The 22075-nt window shown below is 38.8% G+C and overlaps 1 protein-coding gene across 2 annotated transcripts in view; it reads right to left on the bottom strand.

Annotated features, from left to right (window-relative positions):
• RNMT (RNA guanine-7 methyltransferase) overlaps positions 1-22075 on the bottom strand; it is a 638341-nt gene that overhangs the window by 285595 nt on the left and 330671 nt on the right. For both annotated transcript variants that reach the window (XM_044067181.1, XM_044067182.1), the window contains exons 5-7: positions 14520-14635; positions 10172-10353; positions 4770-4934 (exon numbers count right to left, since the gene is read on the bottom strand). In XM_044067181.1, coding sequence (XP_043923116.1) covers positions 4770-4934; positions 10172-10353; positions 14520-14635 — 463 coding nt within the window. The remainder of the gene's footprint in view (positions 1-4769; positions 4935-10171; positions 10354-14519; positions 14636-22075) is intronic.

Here is a 22075-nt window from a genome sequence, read left to right on the forward strand (position 1 = left end):
CCAATAAGGTATTCTTTGCTGTCCTGGTGGGTCTCAGTCTCTTTTCAGGATTGACCCCAAGTAATATTCATACTGACTAGTGGAAATGTGGCCATAGCACTGGAGAGCTTCCCCCTTCTCCTTTCATTAAGTGCCTTGGGAGTTTTTGCAACCACTTGAGCTACCACCAACCCAGGCAGATGGGACCTTTGTTTAACTTCTCATCCAAAGGATGGAATACACCAGAGTACAGCACCCCCTATTGCTGGACTCCAGTGTCAGTATTAGATAATTAATCTGACTACCTGGTGTGGGAATAGAACCAATTAATCTGACTACCTGGTGTGGGAATAGAACCAATTAATCTGACTACCTGATGTGGGAATAGAACCCACAGCCTTTTGTATCAAAGATGAATGTGCAACTTGTTGAGCACAATTCCTTATCCGAACTAGCTGCCACGAAGGAAACAACAGGACAGCTACACTTAAAGTACAACTGAGGGAGAACCTTCAGACTTTTCTCCATCCGAGTACAACCCTCTTACTCCCCCATATTTCAATTTCCTGATACCCCCCTCTGAACCTTGTTACACATCAAAAATTATTTTTCTGATGTCTTCTGGATCAGTCATTCTTAAAGGTCTTAGAGAGTTATCTATTTTCTCAAACTTTGCTTTCTTTCAGGTGACACTATAACAATTACTCAACAGAGTCGATAATACAACAGGAGTTATTACTACTTTCCTATTCAGTCTTGCATTTCTTGCATGTTAAGTCACATTAACTCTCTTTGCAACCTACACTACAGCTCAGGCCAGAAACACCCTCTCCCCTCTCTCTCTCCCCTTCCCTTTAAGGAAACACTTGCAATCATTCAAGGTTTTGGGGCTTAAGCAATGCCTCCCAGGCTGCAGATATGACAATGCTTCCTGGTTAACAGAGGACCAATTCATTTTAGTGCAGTATGGGCTGTTCTATTATGAATGTATCAACGTAGCAGAGCACTTCTAAACAGAAAATATACCTATACATGTGTATATATAAAAATATTACTCAGATGTTTTTATTTGTATATATATATATATATTTAAAAATATAGGGCCATGAAAAACTTTTTAAAGCAATAACATTCTTCCATCAGTAACAGCCATCATACATACATGATTGCAAAGTTATCAGCCACAGTCCCAACTGTCACTTTTCGTCTTCAGATTCAGTCCCAAGATGGAAGTCTATTCTCTCATGTAGGCCTACCTTCTGTTTCACTTTACTGTACTGTTTGCTAAGCTGCTTTCATTTTCTTTTCCAGCCTTCCCTGAAAAGAAGGGGAAAGTCTTGGCTAACTTATGAAGTAGATTTTCTACTGCTGAGCAGTAATGATCTTAGCTCTGTACTGCAATGGAGTTGGATGTTTCTTATTCTGAAGCAGACTGCTTCAGCTTTAAGGATCCTTGGCAGAAAAAAGATGACCAGATCCTTTGGGAGGAACGCTTTTAATTGAACTGAGTATAATAATGAAAATCTCCACCTTTGCCACCAATAAATTTAAATAGTTATCTGAAAAGGCATCCTATTAAAATAGATTTTGTTTGTAAAATCTTTATCACTGTACACCCTGCTTCCCCTTACCTTGATAACTTTCACTGGGGTCCAAAGAGCTGCCAACACCCTCTCTTTCTCTCCAATACTGGACATACCATCCTGACTCAGATGCTGCACTACAAATAGTCTGTGTACTCTCTTTGATTTGATTTCTTGATCTGGAATGGCAAACCATTCAGCTATTTGCATTGCCATCTAGCCAACGCAGTCTAAGCACTCTTCTTGATCCGGGACCCCTACAAACCACAAGTTCTTCCTTCTTCCCCCATCTTCTGTACCAAATCAACTGAACTTTTAACAGTCCTACATTATCTTCAGTTGCTACCAGCTAATCTCTTTGCGACTTTCATGTCCACATTCATTACTACAAGCTGGTCAACAATGACTTGCGAGTGCAGTTTCCATCTCTTGACATTTTGTATCAGATATTTTCAAACAGTCCTGCATATTTACATTGATTTTCTAGAATTCCACAATTTTATCCAGCTGAATATTCCTAGACTGTGCATTCAGTAATCACTCTGAGCTGCAGCTTTACTATGTGGTCCCACCTTTTTTTTTTTTTTTAGCACAGCAGAATCTTATAATACTTTCTTTCTTGATATGAGCCAGATTCAATGCCTTTTGAATGATTTATAGTGTGGCTTTGCTCAGATCAAATGTTTTTAAACAAATGTTGACACTTAACTGCAATTTTATCAGACTGAGGATGGACCCTGGCAATTAACATCTCACATGACCACTGGTTCAAACAGAAGTACCAGGAGGCAGACTTTTGATAATATCCTTATGACTGGAATGGTGATAAAGGTTGCACATCTACAATATAAAACACTGTTGACATTACGTCAAGATGCACAGAGCACAGTGGTATTACTTGACACAGGTGCTTTGGAATTTGTTTTCTCAACAGAATTTGTGTGTTTAATTAAGGATATTTACCCATTTACTTAGCATCAAGAGCTAGAGTTAGGATTTAAGATGGGTTGCCATTACCTTTACATTATTTAGTGTAATGCAAGGGTGTCCTCTCTCATCTACTTCACTTGCGTTATACCTAGAGCATTCAGCAATATTAAATAAATAAAGTAATAAAAAAAGAAATTCCTAGTTTGCAGACAATGTTTTGATACATGTGATCCATCCTGAAACAAACCGATTTTACTTCAGATTTTGGATAGTTTGGTAAAAGTCATCTAACAGTCTGTCAAATGAAGTATCTCACTTGAAGCTGAGACTGAAATTTATTTTTATTACACAGATAAACAACAAAGCCTCAGATGACATTTGCAAGGAGGTATAATGTACTGTACTGACATTTGCTTTGCTTGATTCAGTTAGTTCACATTATGCTGTCATTCATAAAGTGAATGCAGTTAAGATGGACTTAAAAAAAAAAAAAAAAAAAAAAATGAAAGAAACACGAGCATATGTCCACACACGAGCACTCCCATTTCCAACTCCATGGAGCCAAATGTGCACAGATTTGTTCGATTTCAGGGAAGCCATGCATCTTATGTGTATAAATTACTGCTCCATGTTCACTGAAATAATACAACTAACAAGATAAAAATGAAAGAACGATAAGTGCATTAAAATCTATATTATCAAACCACGATAACTGATGTTCTCATTATCTGACCATGGTCTACAACGTTCAAAAGCCAGGGGATCCAAATATTTATTGATGAATGGGAGCTCAAAGATCTAAATTCAGTCGAGGTTATCCTCAAGAGAATGTAAAAGTATGGAGATTTATCCTCAGTAGAACGGACAAGTGCAGAGAGTTATCCAAACAGCGAAGCTCTCATGAGAAAGAGCTGTAGAAAAAGTTAGGAAGACGGTCTTCTTGCAGTTTTTGGAGTAAAAGGACACAACTACAGGCATGTAATTTTCACCATCTTAAATTTTGAACAGCACAAGGTTAAAAAGCAGATTACTTTAACTAAACTGCAGTTACTGAAGAATCAACAAAAATTAAAATGTCGGAAAGAATTCAGCAGTGGCAAGAATTGATATTACAAAAGAACTGCAAAAAGCTGTCAGATTCACGTGCTGGAGATAAAGTAAAAATTCAAAAGCTGTTGGAAAAACCTACAAGCCCAAACCTGAAGGAACCAGTCAGGTAGTCAAACCATGATCCTCTGTATTTTGTGGAGAAGATGCTAATCTGTAATGGAAGAATTTGCAAACGCTTTCACAAGACAAACACAGCAAAGCCAAATGACTAGAAGGATGAACAACCTGAAATGTTACAATCAGACTTTTTGTAAGAAAACCAGAGTAGTAAGTGTAACAACCCACAGTTGCAGAGAGACTCCTGAAGCAATGCATCCTAATGAAGCTATTATATAAGAACTGCCCCAAAAACAAAACCAGCTGTTCAAACAGTCATGGGAGACCACAAACCAGACAGATAATATGGAGTGTTCTAGAATTAAACATGATTCGGAGGACTGAAAAGTTCACAAGTAAAATGTTAGTGAGCACACAAAAAGACTGATTTTTGACAAATAGCTCTTGACATTCATCCATCCACTTATGTTCATGAGCTGCATCTGCGTGGACTCCTATTTCGACCACGTGAATACCATCCACATAGTTTACTACACAATGACAAACTTAGGATAATATTAAGGTCAATTTTAGAATGATCAGTGTAATGTGATATATGGTCATCCTAGATGGTCATATTTCTCTAACTTTCAAAAAAGGAGATGTAACAGACATGGAGCATGTACCTTTAAATGTTAATGAACTAGCATCCATAATTAACACGTCAAGTAGCACACAGAAGTTACACAGGATCTTGTGTCTGTATGTTATCTGTTAAGCCTCTTGCATGACAATGTTTTAAATATTCATATTAGCCTAAACATTACTAAGACTAAGGCATTGAGGCATTTAAGTTGCTGGACTGAACTAAAACATTCTATTATGCTTTCTTCCATTAGTTTACAAAAATAAGCCAACATTCTTATGCTTCTTGCTGAACAGTAAATCACTGACAAAAAAAAAATACATTTCAGTTTTATGCATCCTCATTTGTTGTACAAATAGAGCCAATAGCACTACAACCCCCAATATCAAAATACATCATGTGTTGTGCGCACATGTGCACACGTAAACATCTGAAAATGCATACTGACAGGCATTCATCATTATACATATAGAAAATGTACATACTTTTCCATTAAAGGGAAGTATACCAGGAACTCTGGGACATCGACTACACCCTCTAAATTGAAGTCATACTGACAGCCAAAGAGAGGATATTCACTCTTGCTCAAAAATGAAACTTTGTATAACTCGTTGCCAAATGTACAAGAGTCTGATTCGTCTAGACGCTTTCTTTAAGAGAAAGAAAAGAAAAAGTAAAACTGAATTAATACTTTTATTAATAAGCTAAACAAATACTTATGATGCAGTACAACATACAGTTACATTCCGTATTAAAAAAAATATTTTTTTTTTCAAATTAACCTTCAAAGAAATATTCTTGGCACATCCCATCCTATAATAAAGAATGGCCAACTACTTGATCATTGACAACTGGCACAGTTACCCTTTTAATGATAAAATGTCCTTGCTGTATCACCCGAATATAAACCTCGAAATACGTAACCCCTTGGTGTATCCCACACAAAGAAAGGAAGATTCCAGGAAAGTGGTCTATCCACTCAGATGAAAATTGTAAGGAAGGGAACATACTAATGCACTGCCAGAAGGCCACACAGACTGATGCCCACTGGAGACAAGATTCCCAGCTCTTTTCCTATTTCTTCCAACAGCTTGCATCATGGCAGTACCATTATGATCTCGCTATCAAGCACTTATGTGCAGTATCATACTTTAATGCCCTCATTTACCATAATATGAACTCTACCATAATCATGACAGCAGCTGAATGAATCTGTTCTGGTTGCTTGCAATAACTACAATCACCAACTGCAATGCCTAGTTCATTTTCCTGAGCATGGAGCCCACTACTAAAATGGAAGATTGCTACACAATCAAAACAAATATGAGGCATGTTTTCTGAATTACTTAAAAATAAATAAATACATAATGGTATTACATACAAAAAAAAGTAACTCACAGTTGCCGCTGTCCTCCTAAAGTGTCCTATAGCAAATTAAGCACCAAAATTCCAAAAACAAAACTATCAGGACACACCACGAGAAACACTGGATTCTTCAAAAAGTATAAATCCTTTTATTTCAATCGATAAGACAAAGAATAAGCGCTTTCACATGCGTCTTGCATGCTTCTTCAGATACAATTTAAAATACCCAACTTAACTCCTTTTATACGTATCATTACAAGCAGTTGTTATCAATGAGGCAATTATTCCATTATAACAGTAATTAGCCAATTAATGGGAAATTACTTCCCTCTCCTTGATCCACTGCAGTGCATTAAGTTTAGTTTCCCTTTGGTTATGTGAAAAACAGCAACGACATACACATGAACAACTACATAACAAAACAAACCTCAGTACATGCATAGCTTATGCTCTAATCATCTTAACCTTTTTAAACAACGCAAACATGACCTGTTGAGAATATAACCTATTAAAAGCACATTTAGTACGCATAATTCACAGACATAGCAATGCCCTCATATTCCGATCTGCTTATTATAGAATGGGGCAGAGCAGACACCTACTCCATGTACACAGCGATATTGGTTAATATATCATATTTCAAAAAAATCATTCTTCAAAAGAATTCCAGACATCGAGTGATGTTCTATCTGCGGTAAAAAACAATAATCATTCTCCGCATTATACATACACAGAGAGAGGTTCTGTCTGCAGTGGAGATCAATAATCATTCGCCACATCGTACATAAATAGGCACGACAGTTGTGAAAAGTTAAGATAAAACAACCACTGAAGTTAGAAACTTCTATTGTAAAAGTTATCACTGACTCCATTCACCGTTGTCTACTCTTAGATCACATTCATGTTAAGAAGTCTTGTATAGACGCGTGACGTATATAACAAATATCTATGTATGGAGTATATGTGTATGCAAGATAAAGAAAAAATAATATTAATAATAACAACTGTTAATCAAAATTAAATAAATATCGACTAAAACAATCACATTCCATAGGTTACTAAACCTCTTCACAATGTTAAAATTATCTAAAAATACATCTAATCATTAAAATATCTAAGTGGTTATTACTGAACTATCAAAAATAGGACAAGCAGCTCATCAAAGCTGCCAGTTCTCAAATTCATCATACCACAATTATCTTACTAAAATCAACACCAGCTCCGGGTGTCTTCCTAATAAAAGGTTAAATTCTAACACTGAACTGGAAGAATTATAAACTCCTTCTATTTTATTATTTCAGATCTTGGAGTATATTTCTGTTAAATAGCTCTCTATATAATCCAACTCATCCTAACTCAATTATCGAATAAGGTTGGAAGTTCAAATCAACTAAGTATGAATACATAGCAGAGTGACCATTAAGCTGTAAGTAACTAGCATCCGAGGAGATAGGATAAATAAGGCTGTAAATTTCTATGGTATCTTATTTATCAAAGGTCATGTCCATGGAAAACGTGTCATGTATCAACATTCTCATCAACACTTTTAATAGGAAGTGGTATTAGGTATAACAGGAAAAAGCTATCGATCATACTATTTATCTCTCTAGAATGTCCATCTAACTATCTATCTATCAAGTTGCAAAAATTCCTATTTTGTACTTTAAAGTTAGTGGTCAATACTATCTCAAAATTAATTTCCGATAAATAAATGAACATAATGAAATACATCTTTCCTGTTTCCAAAGGATTCAAATACAGATTGAAGAGGAAATTTTACCATAATACTAGTTGTCTGTTCCCAGGTCTCACATCACCACTGTCTCTAAGGCATAAAGGACTATCTATTCCTATGATTCAAAGGCCAAAGAGAGTCTAACCATGTCCCATCATTGAAGTCTCATTAAGCTATTGTCATTAATGTCCAGTAACTATATATATATCACTGATATCTGATACTACTGACTATGCTCAGGATAAAAATACTTATTATGTTGACTTCTCTTTTTTAACCTTCCTCTAAAGAGAGTCTTATTGATACATCGATCTATTCTAAGAATGGTTTGACAGTAGTATAGTTATTAATCCCTGGGTCTCTGTGTGCCCCTGACCTAAGGTATCAATAAGACTCTCTTTAGAGGTACGTTTTCAATGGACATGACCTTTGATAAATAAGATACCATAGAAATTTACAGCCTTATTTATCCTATCTCCTCGGATGCTAGTTACTTACAGCTTAATGGTCACTCTGCTATGTATTCATACTTCCAACCTTATTCGATAATTGAGTTAGGATGAGTTGGATTATATAGAGAGCTATTTAACAGAAATATACTCCAAGATCTGAAATAATAAAATAGAAGGAGTTTATAATTCTTCCAGTTCAGTGTTAGAATTTAACCTTTTATTAGGAAGACACCCGGAGCTGGTGTTGATTTTAGTAAGATAATTGTGGTATGATGAATTTGAGAACTGGCAGCTTTGATGAGCTGCTTGTCCTATTTTGATAGTTCAGTAATAACCACTTAGATATTTTAATGATTAGATGTATTTTTAGATAATTTTAACATTGTGAAGAGGTTTAGTAACCTATGGAATGTGATTGTTTTAGTCGATATTTATTTAATTTTGATTAACAGTTGTTATTATTAATATTATTTTTTCTTTATCTTGCATACACATATACTCCATACATAGATATTTGTTATATACGTCACGCGTCTATACAAGACTTCTTAACATGAATGTGATCTAAGAGTAGACAACGGTGAATGGAGTCAGTGATAACTTTTACAATAGAAGTTTCTAACTTCAGTGGTTGTTTTATCTTAACTTTTCACAACTGTCGTGCCTATTTATGTACGATGTGGCGAATGATTATTGATCTCCACCGCAGACAGAACCTCTCTCTGTGTATGTATAATGCGGAGAATGATTATTGTTTTCTACCGCAGATAGAACATCACTCGATGTCTGGAATTCTTTTGAAGAATGATTTTTTTGAAATATGATATATTAACCAATATCGCTGTGTACATGGAGTAGGTGTCTGCTCTGCCCCATTCTATAATAAGCAGATCGGAATATGAGGGCATTGCTATGTCTGTGAATTATGCGTACTAAATGTGCTTTTAATAGGTTATATTCTCAACAGGTCATGTTTGCGTTGTTTAAAAAGGTTAAGATGATTAGAGCATAAGCTATGCATGTACTGAGGTTTGTTTTGTTATGTAGTTGTTCATGTGTATGTCGTTGCTGTTTTTCACATAACCAAAGGGAAACTAAACTTAATGCACTGCAGTGGATCATGGAGAGGGAAGTAATTTCCCATTAATTGGCTAATTACTGTTATAATGGAATAATTGCCTCATTGATAACAACTGCTTGTAATGATACGTATAAAAGGAGTTAAGTTGGGTATTTTAAATTGTATCTGAAGAAGCATGCAAGACGCATGTGAAAGCGCTTATTCTTTGTCTTATCGATTGGAATAAAAGGATTTATACTTTTTGAAGAATCCAATGTTTCTCGTGGTGTGTCCTGATACAAAAAAAAGTAAAGTACTGACTAAAAAGGTGCTTCAATGCACTTGAACAAAAAGGAAACCACATAGCAAAAACAAATATGCAAATATCTCCCATAGTGCCAAGCAGCATGAATTACTCTGACAAAACAGTGACTAATAAAATACTGACTTCCAACCTAAACTTAAGATAGTATACAAAATTCCTTTAACAGTCAAAAAAAAAAAAGATATAAATAAAAAATAAATAAAAAGCTGGGGAAGCCGAGGTAAGCCAAAGTCAAGAAAAATAAGGCTGTAAGAGGCTCACTAGTTGAGAAAGTTAACTTCAGATGGTAAAGGAAAAAGGATAAATGGCAGACGGTCAAAAATTAATGGGAACAGGCTGAGCTTGGAATATAGATAAGAATTTTTTTTAATGAGTGGTAAAACTACAAAAATTTGCAGGAGTGCAATTTTCTGCAGAAAACGCAGACCTTTAAACTGTATGATCTAATAAGGGGATGCGAAGTGGGGATGACTTCACCAGCACCACTGGTGTATTTGGTAGGCTGAACTTGCAGAGAAGGCGGAAAGAAAAAGGCTGCATAAAAGAAGAATGTAAAACAACAAGCAAGTGCTCTCCAAAAAATCTGCTTGAAAAAATGCCAAGAAGTGACTTGACTTGGGGTTTTGCTCCCTGTGGATAGTGGAGCTTTTCATACAAAAAATGAAAATACAGATGACAGGTTGCAGGATCTTCAGCATAAAAACAACCTGACATTGCTTCATGACATACAGGAACCCACTGACCTAGCTACTTCAATCTCTTGCCACACTCTGAAGGGTGATGGGAATACAGCATCTACAACATGCAGTGGGAGTATGGCAAAGTGAAACAATGGGAACAACGTATCCAGAGGACAATGGTCTGCAAAATAGTACCAATGGGTGTAGAAAGGAAACAAAGAATGAAAAACAAGCATAATAAATAACAGCACATACAATTAAAATACTTACATAAGTTCAAAAGCATTAGGAGTTGTGCCAATGAAATATCCACCCGGTCGAAGTCTTTCACAGGCATTTCTCAGCATAGTGTCAGCTTGCTCCTTGCTTTCAAATGAATAATGATAAACAAACTGTGAACTGCAGAGGTCAAAAAGGATGTTTGGATCCTCATATTTTGTAGTCAGAAGTTCCTACATTGGAAACCAAAAATATAAACATCACAATAGGTTTCAAAGTTCCAGATACAATCATATTCTAAACCAAAAATTCTTTCTTCCCCCTGTTTGTCAGCTGACAAAATTTTAATATTTACAATTACTCACCATTTCCATAGCACACTCAGGAAGAGCAGCTAAGGAAGTTCCCTACAAGCACAGGATGGATTTTCCAACTTTATTTTGCATTTTTTTGTTTGTTTGTTTTCAGGGAAATCACCTCACCCTTTTGGAAAGTGATCTGGTTGAACAAAAATCAAGTTTCTGCAGCAATGTAACTGAAGGACTAAGACAGGTCCAATATCCCTAGGAAAAGAGTTATTTGGCAAGCACAGAGGATTAAAGTAGCTGTTTCTCAACTGTTTACCAAAATCCAAGGCTTCATTCTCTCAGCCTCCATCTGACTACTGCGCATCTCTGAGCAAGCCACTCTTGAAAAGAGGAATTTAGACACTTAAGCCTACTGTTTGTTCTTCTTTCGGCTTTTCCAGGTTAGGGGTCGCCACAGTGGAACTTCAGTCTGCTAATGATTGGCAGTAGATTTTTTACAGTGCTGAGGTGCCAGCCCGATGCCCAACCTTCAACGAATGCATGCCCATTCACGCATGTCTTTCAAACGCCACTCGACCGCGGGAAGGACATGCAGACTCCACACAGAAGGCGCTCCAGCCGAGAATCGAATGGGAGAACCTCTTGCTGTGAGGCAACAACGCTACCACTGCACCACCGCGGCTACACTTAAGCCTACTGGTTACAACAATTAAAGTAAAATAAAACAAACATGGAGCTTTAGAGATGTTTTTGAAGACCCAGTCCTCTCCTTGCTGCAGAAACTGAACCACCATTATAGCATGAAACAAGATGCTTCCACAATTAACACTACAAAGTCTGTACACACAGGTCTAAGGTAGGTTGAATTTTCACAGGCCCATTGCAGTGAAGGGACATTGCAAATTCAATGCTGAATAAGACTATATCTTACGCGAGCTACTCAAGGCAAGCTTCATTCCCTAAATGCCTAAGTACTCCTTTAGCCAATGAATTACATTGCTTCCTTCAAATACCCAGGAAACTGTTTGAAAAAAAAAGTACCATAGCTATAGATCTCGGAGACGTGATAAAAATACAAACTGTTTTGTTGATGCTCTTCCCAGTCCTCCAGTATATGCCTGTAGACTAGTTCTGTGAACTGTCATACTTAGGAAGATGACCCTCCTTAAAATAGTCAACACAGGAACACAGCATTCATTCAGTGCTTGTTGGTCTGCAAAGCAGAACAAAAAGAAAGCAACTAGATCTACCAGTCACAAAAGGCATCGCACACCAATTAAAGACATACAAAGTTAAGGACAGCAGAAGCTTTTTTCCTGTAGAAAGATCACAGCTTGAACATACGAAGTTACACTAACTGCCTGCATGACTAATCTATCTTCTTCAAACAAATGCTCATTCAGCAGGCATTACCCATATGAAAGGTAAAGGGGCATATTCATTCAAGTGAAAAGATAGGTTCCCAGTAGAATCAATAACAAATTAGCTTGTTTAGTAACACCCTGCAAAAATTGCAAGTGTGCACCTGGATGCCATCCCTAGTTTACAATGGTCAATGAAAGTGTGAAAGGCAGTACAGATAAATGCAGTGCAGGTGTTCTGCACCAGTTCTGGTAGCACAGGTTTGGAATGCTCAAGAATGGTCTTTTTGGACATTTTTTTTTTTTTTGATAAAACATTTTACTGAGTGTTATCTGCACAGCCTGAGGAGGGATTGAGTTAGGGGGAAGGGGAGAGGACAGCAGGTTTAAGTCATGACTGATGCCTCAGGGGAGGGTCCCCCAACCATGAAGATCCTCAGACTTCCGATTATGTTTAGCTTGCCACTCTTTAACGTACTTATCTTTATTCCCTTTTCCAGAACTGATGGGTTCCTTTCTGGGGTTAGGGGGCCAGGTCTTAGCTAAAAAAAAACTCTTGCTTTAGCATTCAGAATCTCAGCTCTGACATCCTCTAGTAAATTCTGAAAATGTAGCTAGGTAAATCTTCTCATTAATGATCCAGTGGCAGCTGCTCTAGAAACAGCATCAGCAGAGTCATAAGCACACAAAGACAAAGAAGATAGTAAGGAATTCAGAAATGCCTTAGTCTCTGAAGGAGGAATGTCAGTATTTTATTTCATATTATCAAAGGAAGGTGGCAGAAACGCACATGAGCCTGACAATTCACTATTCTAAAGGCAAAGGCAGAAGTACAAACTTTCTTCCCAAATCTATCAAAGGCTTTTCCTAGCCTTTCAGAAGGAAATAGGGCTAGTTGTTTAAGGAATATAACAGAAGCAAATTTTTACAACAATTGTTGCAGGGTCTGGCCTGGTGTTAGAAAAAAGGAATATGTGGGCCTGGAGCACATTACGTAATGTAACAGACTTACTGGGAGCAGGTGGCTGACTGTTAGAAGATGCTTTCTTTGCAGCTTATAATTTGACTAAGGCTGGCAACACAGGAGGAACAGCTGCAGTTTGAGGAAAAAAAAAAAACATAAAAAATCATAACATCTTTGCTAGGATTTTGGAATTTTTTTGTTCCCATTGAAACAAGTTAATTCTGACAAAAGTATCAAATAAAAGACAACTCTTCAGGAGGGGAATCTTTACACCTTTCCTAAGATTCCCAATTCTATTGCATGAGAACTTGAGACACACAGTCCAAGTCTAACTTCTGTCCTTCAAACTGGGAATCAGAATGAGATCATTTGCAGCCACCTGGTCTACTCCTCACACCTTCATTACACATTACAAACTCAACCTAGTTTCCAGGAATAGGGCTTCCTTTGGCCCCACTGTTCTTCGGCATATCCTTCCATGAAGCCACCCAGGATTTATGGTAGATGGGGACGGACTCTGCCCCAGAAGTGAGGAATAATGACACGGATGTCAGATAAAGAGTTATGTACTTACCATAACTTAGCATCTGTGTTATCCTATTCATCACTATCCCTCCCTCCTTCCCCCATCCTGTTGGATCTAGAGGAAGTGGAGATGTCCTATCTGGTGGTACAGGTCTACTACGGCTGTCTTCTAGCTCTGGGGCAAACTCAATCTCAGGGGTTAGCGGGCAGCAAGGGATTATGGGCGTGGGAGGAGCTCAAGCCTAGGATATGGCTGAAAAGTTGTCAGCTAGGATCTAATGTCAGATCCTATGACACAAAAGTGAGAAATAGTGACATGAATAACATCAGATTCATGCACACACACAAAAAGCAAAATCTAAGAGTTATGTAGAGCAGACATGAGAGTCGGACACTAACCATAAGAGAAAAACTACAACATTAACTGTAGAACACTATCTAAGAATAACAAACATTATCTTAATGTTAATTCTAAAATCTAAATACTAAAGCTTTTTTTAAGCAGAAAGAAGACTGGAGATGGTGGAAGGGACCTTGCAAATCTGCAGAGACAAAGATAAAGGAACTAAAGCATTTTTTCAAGGACAGCAGAATAGTTAAATAGGCTAATTATACAAGAATATAAACAGCTTTGTAAAAATGAGAGAAATACTGAGAAGGGCTTAGCTTTGCAGAGGAGATAATCCATGTCTGAACTGTGTGTTGGCAAACAAGAACTGAAATGGCTTCACACACGGACATTTTGGGAAAATAAATTAACAGGGACTCAAGGCTAAAGTACTAGCTTTGTGGGCTCGGAACGGACAATTGTCCTGAGGATCCAGACGGATGGGATGTAGTAGGATCTTTGGACAATTTACTACCTTTTGGCTTATCCAGTGATCATCAAGCATACTCTGCATAAAAACAAGAAAAAAATTAATGGCAAAAATCAGAACATTCACCACATGCACCAAAAGTCTGAAGTTGTTAACAAGAAAATGCAAGAATTTATTTAATGGAAACTTGTAACCTAAGTTAACAGGGAACTTGGATTTTAAGCTCAACAAATGTAAGAGATTATACTTCTGTCAAATGGCAGTTGACAGAGTGGCATTTCACCACAATTCTCATAAAACAAGGAAAAAACCTATAAAAAGGGCCATCCAAGTCCAAGCCAGAATGGTTACAATTTAAAGCAGGAATTGTGCAATCTAATCCTTAAGGATTTTTACTACCTAGATAAACAAATACTAAATTACCTTAGAGCAATCCGCTACAATGAATTCAGCCTTGAAAATAAAGTCATCTCCACGCCCTCTATATTTCATATCAGAATACCGCTGTTGGCATTGCTGCACTGAAACATCTGCAATATCTGTATTAAAGACATAATTTTTAATTGATTCTTTTCCAAGCACCTTTATTGAATTGTCACTTGTGAGATAGGCAAATTTACATTAATATAAAAGTAATCACACTATAATTAAACATTTTACTTTGCATATATTGCTATATACCATATAACCTAAGCAACATTACATAAATTATTCAACTCCTACCTTTTTTTTTAAACAAGAAACATTCTTTATTATACCATCACTTACTACATAGGCAATAATACATTTATACAAATGAAAACAAACCACACCAACACAATCCTAGCTGCAAGGGTTTTACATTACAAACCATCCCGACACTCCCATCTACCCAATCTTTTTCAGTCAAACATTACATTGCTCATTAGAGTCCGGCTGCCTTTTAAACCTCATTCCTTCCCTTGTATATATTGTTACCACAATTCTCATTTTCCTACGTAGCTTTCTCCTACCATTTTCCAAAGACCTCAATTCCAGTGGTTTCATCTCTTTTACTATATTCACTACTTCTAGTATAGTCGGTTTAGATTCTGATTTTCATTTTCTACTAATTGCTTTTTTGGCAGCCACCATTATTAGACACAGCAAGGCATTACCATGCCTAGTTAATTCTGATTCTGTATCATAGCTCAGAAAAATCATCTCTCTCGTCAGAGCAATCTGCCATCCCAGCATTTCTGACCGTGCATCCCGCAAGGGATCCTTAGTCTGCCAATTCACCTCACTCCCAGAAAATATGTTCTCAATTACCTCTTTCTTCCCCATCACACCTCCAACATTTGCTGTCTGCCTGAGGAAAAATTCTATGGAGTCTACGAGTATAGAAATATATATGCAAAGATTTCCAGGCAAAAATCCTAAATCTTCTAGATTTTGTTGCATATTTGGGGGACTTACATATATTCTCCCATTGTTTCTTTGTGAATTACTTATCCAATCTCTCTTGCCAATCCTTTCTAACCTCCTCTGATTGATTCTTATATAGTTATCATGCAATATTTTATATGCTCTACTAATTATTCCTGTTTTAATGGCAGTTTCTGTTCTAGATTCTACTAAAGAAACACTACCAGTGCTGGTCTTTCGTTTAGGACACCACTATTTCTCTCTCTCTGCCTACACTCTGAAGGGAAGGCAATCTCTAACCTGCAGTCTGAATAAATTCTTGGTGTCTGCTCATTCTATATATCGTTCTGTTTCTAGTTATTTGCTCCCAATACCTTGGTTCCTTTGACAGTTTTCTCCAATAAATTCCAACCCCCTTTGCCTATTGTCTACATCCCTAATTGCAGTCATCTTATCAGCAGAATCTCTTTTTGCCAATCCCATGTTGGCTTCGTTATTAGAATACTTTCTGCTACTTTATGGACAGAATATTCTGTATGATTATTGTTGCTCTCCTTAAAAGCCTGCATCCAAAATCCCAGTCTCTCCTTGTTTCTTGAGCCCCCCCCCCCGCCTTTCATCATCCCCTTCCACTTTGAAATACGTTTTCTGCTTCTACTAGGTATAGGAGTCTTAACTGTGTAGCTCTGAAATACCCCATTCAAATTGGGTAAACCCAACCCACCCTGTTCTACTGGAAGAATCAGCTTCTCCCACTTGACTCTTGCTGTCTTCCCCTCCCAGATAAAGTCCTTCAGCTCTTTATTAATTGCTATCCACAACTTCGCCTCTGGCTGATAAAAATATGCCTGACTTGTGTACAAGACTAAAGGGGCTAAAAACATTTTAACTGCTTGCATCTTATCCATATCTATACAACAAAGCTTCCATTTTCTCAGTTTTTGTATTATCTTTTGTTTACTATCTTCCCACATACCCTTATCTGCCACAATAGAATCATTTTTAATTCACACTCCTAAATACTTCATTTTACCATGTCCCCATAAATATGGATATTCCTGAACCAATTCCTGTGTGGGAACATAATTTATCACTATTGCCTTCGTTTTAGCATCACTACCTTTCTATCCCAAAAAGATCTGAAATTGTCTCAGAATGTTCCACAACACTGTGATGTCTCTTTCTGGTTTTGTCAGGTATAAACAAAAATATGATCCGCAAATAAATCCAAGTTTTGATTACTACCATTCCTATTATATCCTTGAATTTCTGAGTCCCTTATTTTCTTTGGCAATGTTTCTAAACATAATGCACATAATAAAAGGGAAAGAGGACACCCATGCCTGGTTACTCTGCTCCAGCAGAAATTATCAGAGAGGACCCCACCCACCCACCCACTTTAATCTGTGCCTTCGATCCCTCATCTCTCCTCCTAATCAACCTTTTAATTTTTTTCGGAAAATTCAAATGCTTCCATTGCCCTGCTCATAAAGTCCCAGCTTAATCTCTCAAATGCTTTCTCTGCATCAAGACCGACCAACAACAATGGTATTTTCTTACATTCTGCTTCCCTCTGGATCATCAGTGTTCTGTTAATATTGTCAAATGTTTGCCTCCCCTCCACAAAACCACACTGACCCAGATCTATCAGTTTTGGCATTATGTTTGCCATTCTTTTAGCCATTATAAACATGAACACTTAATAATCCTGGTTTAGTACTGAAACGGAACCGATGGATCCTTACCCTCCAAGTATTACAGCTACCACTACTTTCTTCCAGGATGGTGGTACTTCTCCTCGTCTTAAAATACTGTTAAAGAAAACCTTCCAGATCTTTAACAGTTTGTTTTCCTCCTAGCTTCCAAACCTCTACAGGAATATTATCTACTCTTGGGAACTTTCCTGTGGATTGGTTATGCATCACAATCTCATCTCCTCCTAGCCTATCCATTAGTAATGGAGCCTCATCTACCTTTAACCTTGGCATATTTAATTCTTCCATAAACATTTCCATTTGTATCTTTTCTTGACTTTCATATTTCTCTGCTTTATAGAGACTCTCACAGAATTTCATAATTATTTCTAATACCTCTACAGGACCTTGTTACCTTCCTCATTTTAGGCGCCCCAAGTTTGGCGACAACCCTTTCTACTTTCTGTTGTCAAAGACGTTGTGCTACAAGTTTTTGTGCTCTAGTGGTAACCCCTCATTTTCTGTCTAGCATTGTGCAGCTGATCCTCCTCTTATTCTGTGAAATTCCTCTTATACTGCAATACTTTAACATTCGTCAGTCCCTCTAAATAATTCTAGTTACTTCTTAACCATAGCTCCCATTCTTTCAAGGGAATATTCTTAGAAGAGGAGTATATATGAGAGAGATACAATCCCGCAACCATCTAGTTATGGTAGCTTTGACAACTGCTTTCCCTTTTTTAGAATTGGAGAAAGCCACTAACAGTTGGTCAGATTTTCTGAAAAATTTTGTTCTATCCAGGTAGGAGTGCAATAGTCTATGAACATCTAAGAGGAACAGCATACATTCTCCCATATTCAGGAAATTTGAGAAGAACACAGGGAGGCTAATGGATTAATAGTATGTTCTGTGGTGACCTTGGGTAAGAAAGAGGGATTAATACATAGACTAATTCTACCTTTATAAAAGAGAAGATAAAGGGATTTGGAAAATAAGGCTTGAAGCGCCGATACTCTTTCAGCAGAAGTGATAGCCACTAAAAAAAGCTGTTTTCAAAGACAAAAAATTTAAATCTATCTTTGCAGCCAGGTCAAAGAGAGGTAAGATCAGTGTTTGGAGAACCATAGTGAAGTCCCACAGAGGGGTAGGGTCTTTGATAGAGGGACGAAGTAGAAACATACCTCTAAGAAAAGCTTTGTGAAGTCTAAAGGAAGCTAAGGATCCAGAATTTTCTCCAATACGGAAATTGGAGATGGTTGCCAACTGAACTTTGACAGTAGAAAAACTGGCCCCACAATGAAACAGACTAGCTAAGACGTCCAATACTGTTGGATTGGGCACAGTGTGAAGGTCATTGTGGTTCTGTTCGGCCTATAGGGAAAACCTTTCTCACTTACTTTTATAAATTTTCCTGGTAGAGGTCTTATGAGAAGAAATTAAAATCTTCTGAATTGGGGAAAAAAGCCTGGAATATCTAGCCATCACTGGAATTAGAGAAACCATACGGTTAACTTCAAGTTGTAGAGATCTGGATGGAGTTGCCCTGAGGGGTGAGACAGGAGATCTGGAAAGGGTTCCAGCATCCATGGTGAGCAAATCAGATGAGACCACAAGAAGATGAACCAGACTTGTGGAGGCCACAAGGGAACCATGAGGATCACTCTGCTCTTCAATCTGCTTGTTTTCTGAAGAAATTTGGTAAATAGCAGAACAGGTGGGTATGCATAAGGTAGACTGGGGGACTAGGGCATCTCTTGGTGACTGTCCCTGCTGAGGGATCAGAGCTAAGAACCTGCTGCTTTTATTGTTGAGGGGAAAAGCAAAGAGGTCGCAGCAAGGTTGACCCCATTTGAAGAAAAAATAAGTTATGTTCTTACCATAACGTTCCATGTGGAGTGTTCATCTCGCCTTTGTTCTTACACACAGGTTCGGAGCCGATGCTCCGAGTCAGCCGCATAGCAAAGCTTTGCATCTTAGAGAAGCTCGAGACCAGGCTATATCCCACAATCCTCCATGCCATTACTCAGATCTAGTTTGCAAGCAAACCAGACCAACCATAAACCTCAGGAGCTAAGGCTACACACAGCCACAAAAATCAGAGACACTATCTGACTGACAAATTAACTAAAGGGTAGCGAAATATACCCCATGAGGTAAGAAACAATATACCCGGAAGAGGTTAAGGCATGTGGACCAGACTCTAGTCCTACTCGTTCTTCCAAACACGTGAGGGAGGGAAGGGAGGGAATGTAAGAACAAAGGCGAGATGAACACTCCACATGGAACGTTATGGTAAGAACATAACTTCTTTATGTGAGTGTGTTCAATCTCGCCGTTTGTTCTTACACACGGGTAGCGTCCCTAGCTCCGTCACCCCGAGTGACTCATGGAAGAACGTTCCTAAGCACAGTGGAACCAAAAGATGTCCTGTCTTTGGAGGCTTTGTCAACTCTATAATGAGCGATGAAAGTATGTGGTTTAGACCACGTGGCTGCTGCACAAATAGTGTCCAAAGGCAGGCGAGCTGCATGAGCCAAGGAAGTGGAAACGGATCTAGTAGAATGGCCCTTAGGTTTGGTGGGCAAGGCCTGATTCGACTTAGAATATACAAAAGCTATACAATCAGTAAGCCATTTAGAAAGTGTACGTTTTGTAACTGCCATGCCCTTTTTATTGTCTGCAAACGCAACAAAAAGTTGATCTGTTTTTCTGTAATCCTTAGTCCTGTCCAAATAAAATCTTAGCTGTCTGTGGACATCTAACTTGTGCAGCATATATTCCAACTTGCTGGTATGGTTTTTGAAAAAGGTAGGGAGTTCAATGGACTGATTAATATTTATGACAGAACATACCTTAGGAAGGAAAGACGGGTTTGTTTGTAAAGAAACTATCTGGGTGGAAAATAAGTAAGGTGGTTTGACTGATAGTGCTTGCAGCTCTGAAACTCTTTGAGCTGAAGTAACCGCTACAAGAAAAAGAGTCTTCCATGACAAAAACTTCAAGAGGCAAGAAGAGGCTGGTTCGAAGGGTGGCAACATTAGTTGCGACAATAACAAATTTAAATTCCATGGGCATAAACGGTCTCTGACGGGTGGTCGAAGATGGAAGGAACCTTTCATAAAAGCCTTACAAAGCCTGTGGGACATAATAGAAGAAACGTCCTCGCCAACATGGAAGTTGGATATGGCCGCCAACTGTACTCTTAGTGTGGAAGTAGAGGCTCCTTTGTGAAAAAGGATGGATAAAAATTCTAGAACTTTATGTAAAGGAGCTACCAAGGGGTCCAAGTGTTGGCTAGATGCCCAGTACACAAAGCTTTTCCATTTACTCCTGTAGAGTTTTGTAGTGGAAGCCTTATGAGAGGCAACCAAAATGCGTTGAACTGCCGGAGAAAGTAGATCAGACCTGGCTAGGCGGGGAAGTGGAGCAGCCAAGCTGCTAGTTTGAGGGATAGAAGAGACGGGTGAGGAACACCCGACGAATGTGTCAGTAGATCTGGTACTGGGTCCAGGATCCACGGTTCCTCTGTTTAATGGGCTCGAAGAAAGGGGAACCATATCTGTCGAGGCCAGAATGGGGCTATGAGTATAATTGTCCTTTCCAGGTTCATGGCTTTCTGAAGAAATTTGGGAATCAAGGGGGTAGGTGGAAATGCATACAGGAGACCCGGGGGCCAATCGTGTATCAGTGCTTCCCTGGGGACATTCCCTGGAGGGGGTAGAAGGGCAAAATAGCTTCTGCATTTGGTATTCATCGGGGAGGCAAATAGATCGCAGCAAGGCTGGCCCCATCTGCGGAAAATTCTTTCCGCTACCTGTAGCCTGAGGGACCACTCGTGAGGTAACAGGATGGCTCTGCTCAACCTGTCCGCAATGACGTTGGATGACCCCAGTATGTGCATTGCTATCAGAAAGCGACCCGTGGACTCTGCCCATTGCCAAATTCTCATGGCCTCTCTGCATAATGGGCAAGATCTGGTTTCCCCTTGTTTGTTTATGTACCAGACTACAGACATGTTGTCTGTCTGAACTGCTACTGTTCCTAGAGGTAGGAGGGTTTGAAAGTGTTGCAACGCCAAGAACACCGCCCTCATTTCCAGAACATTTATGTGCAGGTTGTACTCCATGTTGGACCATTCCCCTTGGACTGTTCTTCCCTGAAATAGTCCCCCCCACCCTATCAGGGAACCGTCTGTGATTATCATGGCCATCGGATTCGGTAGAACAAATGGACGACCCATAGTGAGATCCTGACTGAACACCCACCAAGAGAGGTCTCGCTTGCAAGAATCTGTTATCAGAATCTCGTGCATTAGGGGTAACTGCTGGAACGACCACAGCGTGAACAGCAGCCATTGGAGGAGCCTCATGTGCAATCTCCCCATAGGAACTGCAATCAGGGACACTGCCATGAGTCCCAAAACCTTCAACACTAGTTTGGCCGGGGCTTTCCTGCTTTGCAGTAGAAGAACCACCTGTTCCTTGAGGGATGAAGCCCTTATTGGAGGGAGCTTTACCAGTGTTAAGCGCATATCTAGGTCTGCTCAGATGAATGAAATATGCTGTGAGGGCAGTAAGGCAGATTTTTCGAAGTTTATAGAAATCCCTAGGTGGGAACAAAGGTTGACTGTATAGTCTCTGGCTTGTATGAGGCAGCGCTCGGTGGTGGCGGTGAGGAGCCAGTCGTCCAGATAGGGAAACACCCGGAATCCTAGACATCTCAAGTGAGACGCTACCACTGTCATGCATTTAGTGAATACCCTGGGGGCTGAGGTGAGCCCAAAGAGCAGGGCTCGAAATTGAAAGTGACTGGCTCCCAGCTGGAAGCACAGGTGATCTCTGGAAGGTCTGGCCATCTTGATGTGGTAGTACGTGTCCTTGAGATCAATCGAGCACATC

This window comes from Protopterus annectens, chromosome 3.part1 (assembly GCF_019279795.1).
Source record: "Protopterus annectens isolate FY-2018-M chromosome 3.part1, PAN1.0, whole genome shotgun sequence".
Lineage (NCBI taxonomy): Eukaryota > Metazoa > Chordata > Ceratodontiformes > Protopteridae > Protopterus > Protopterus annectens.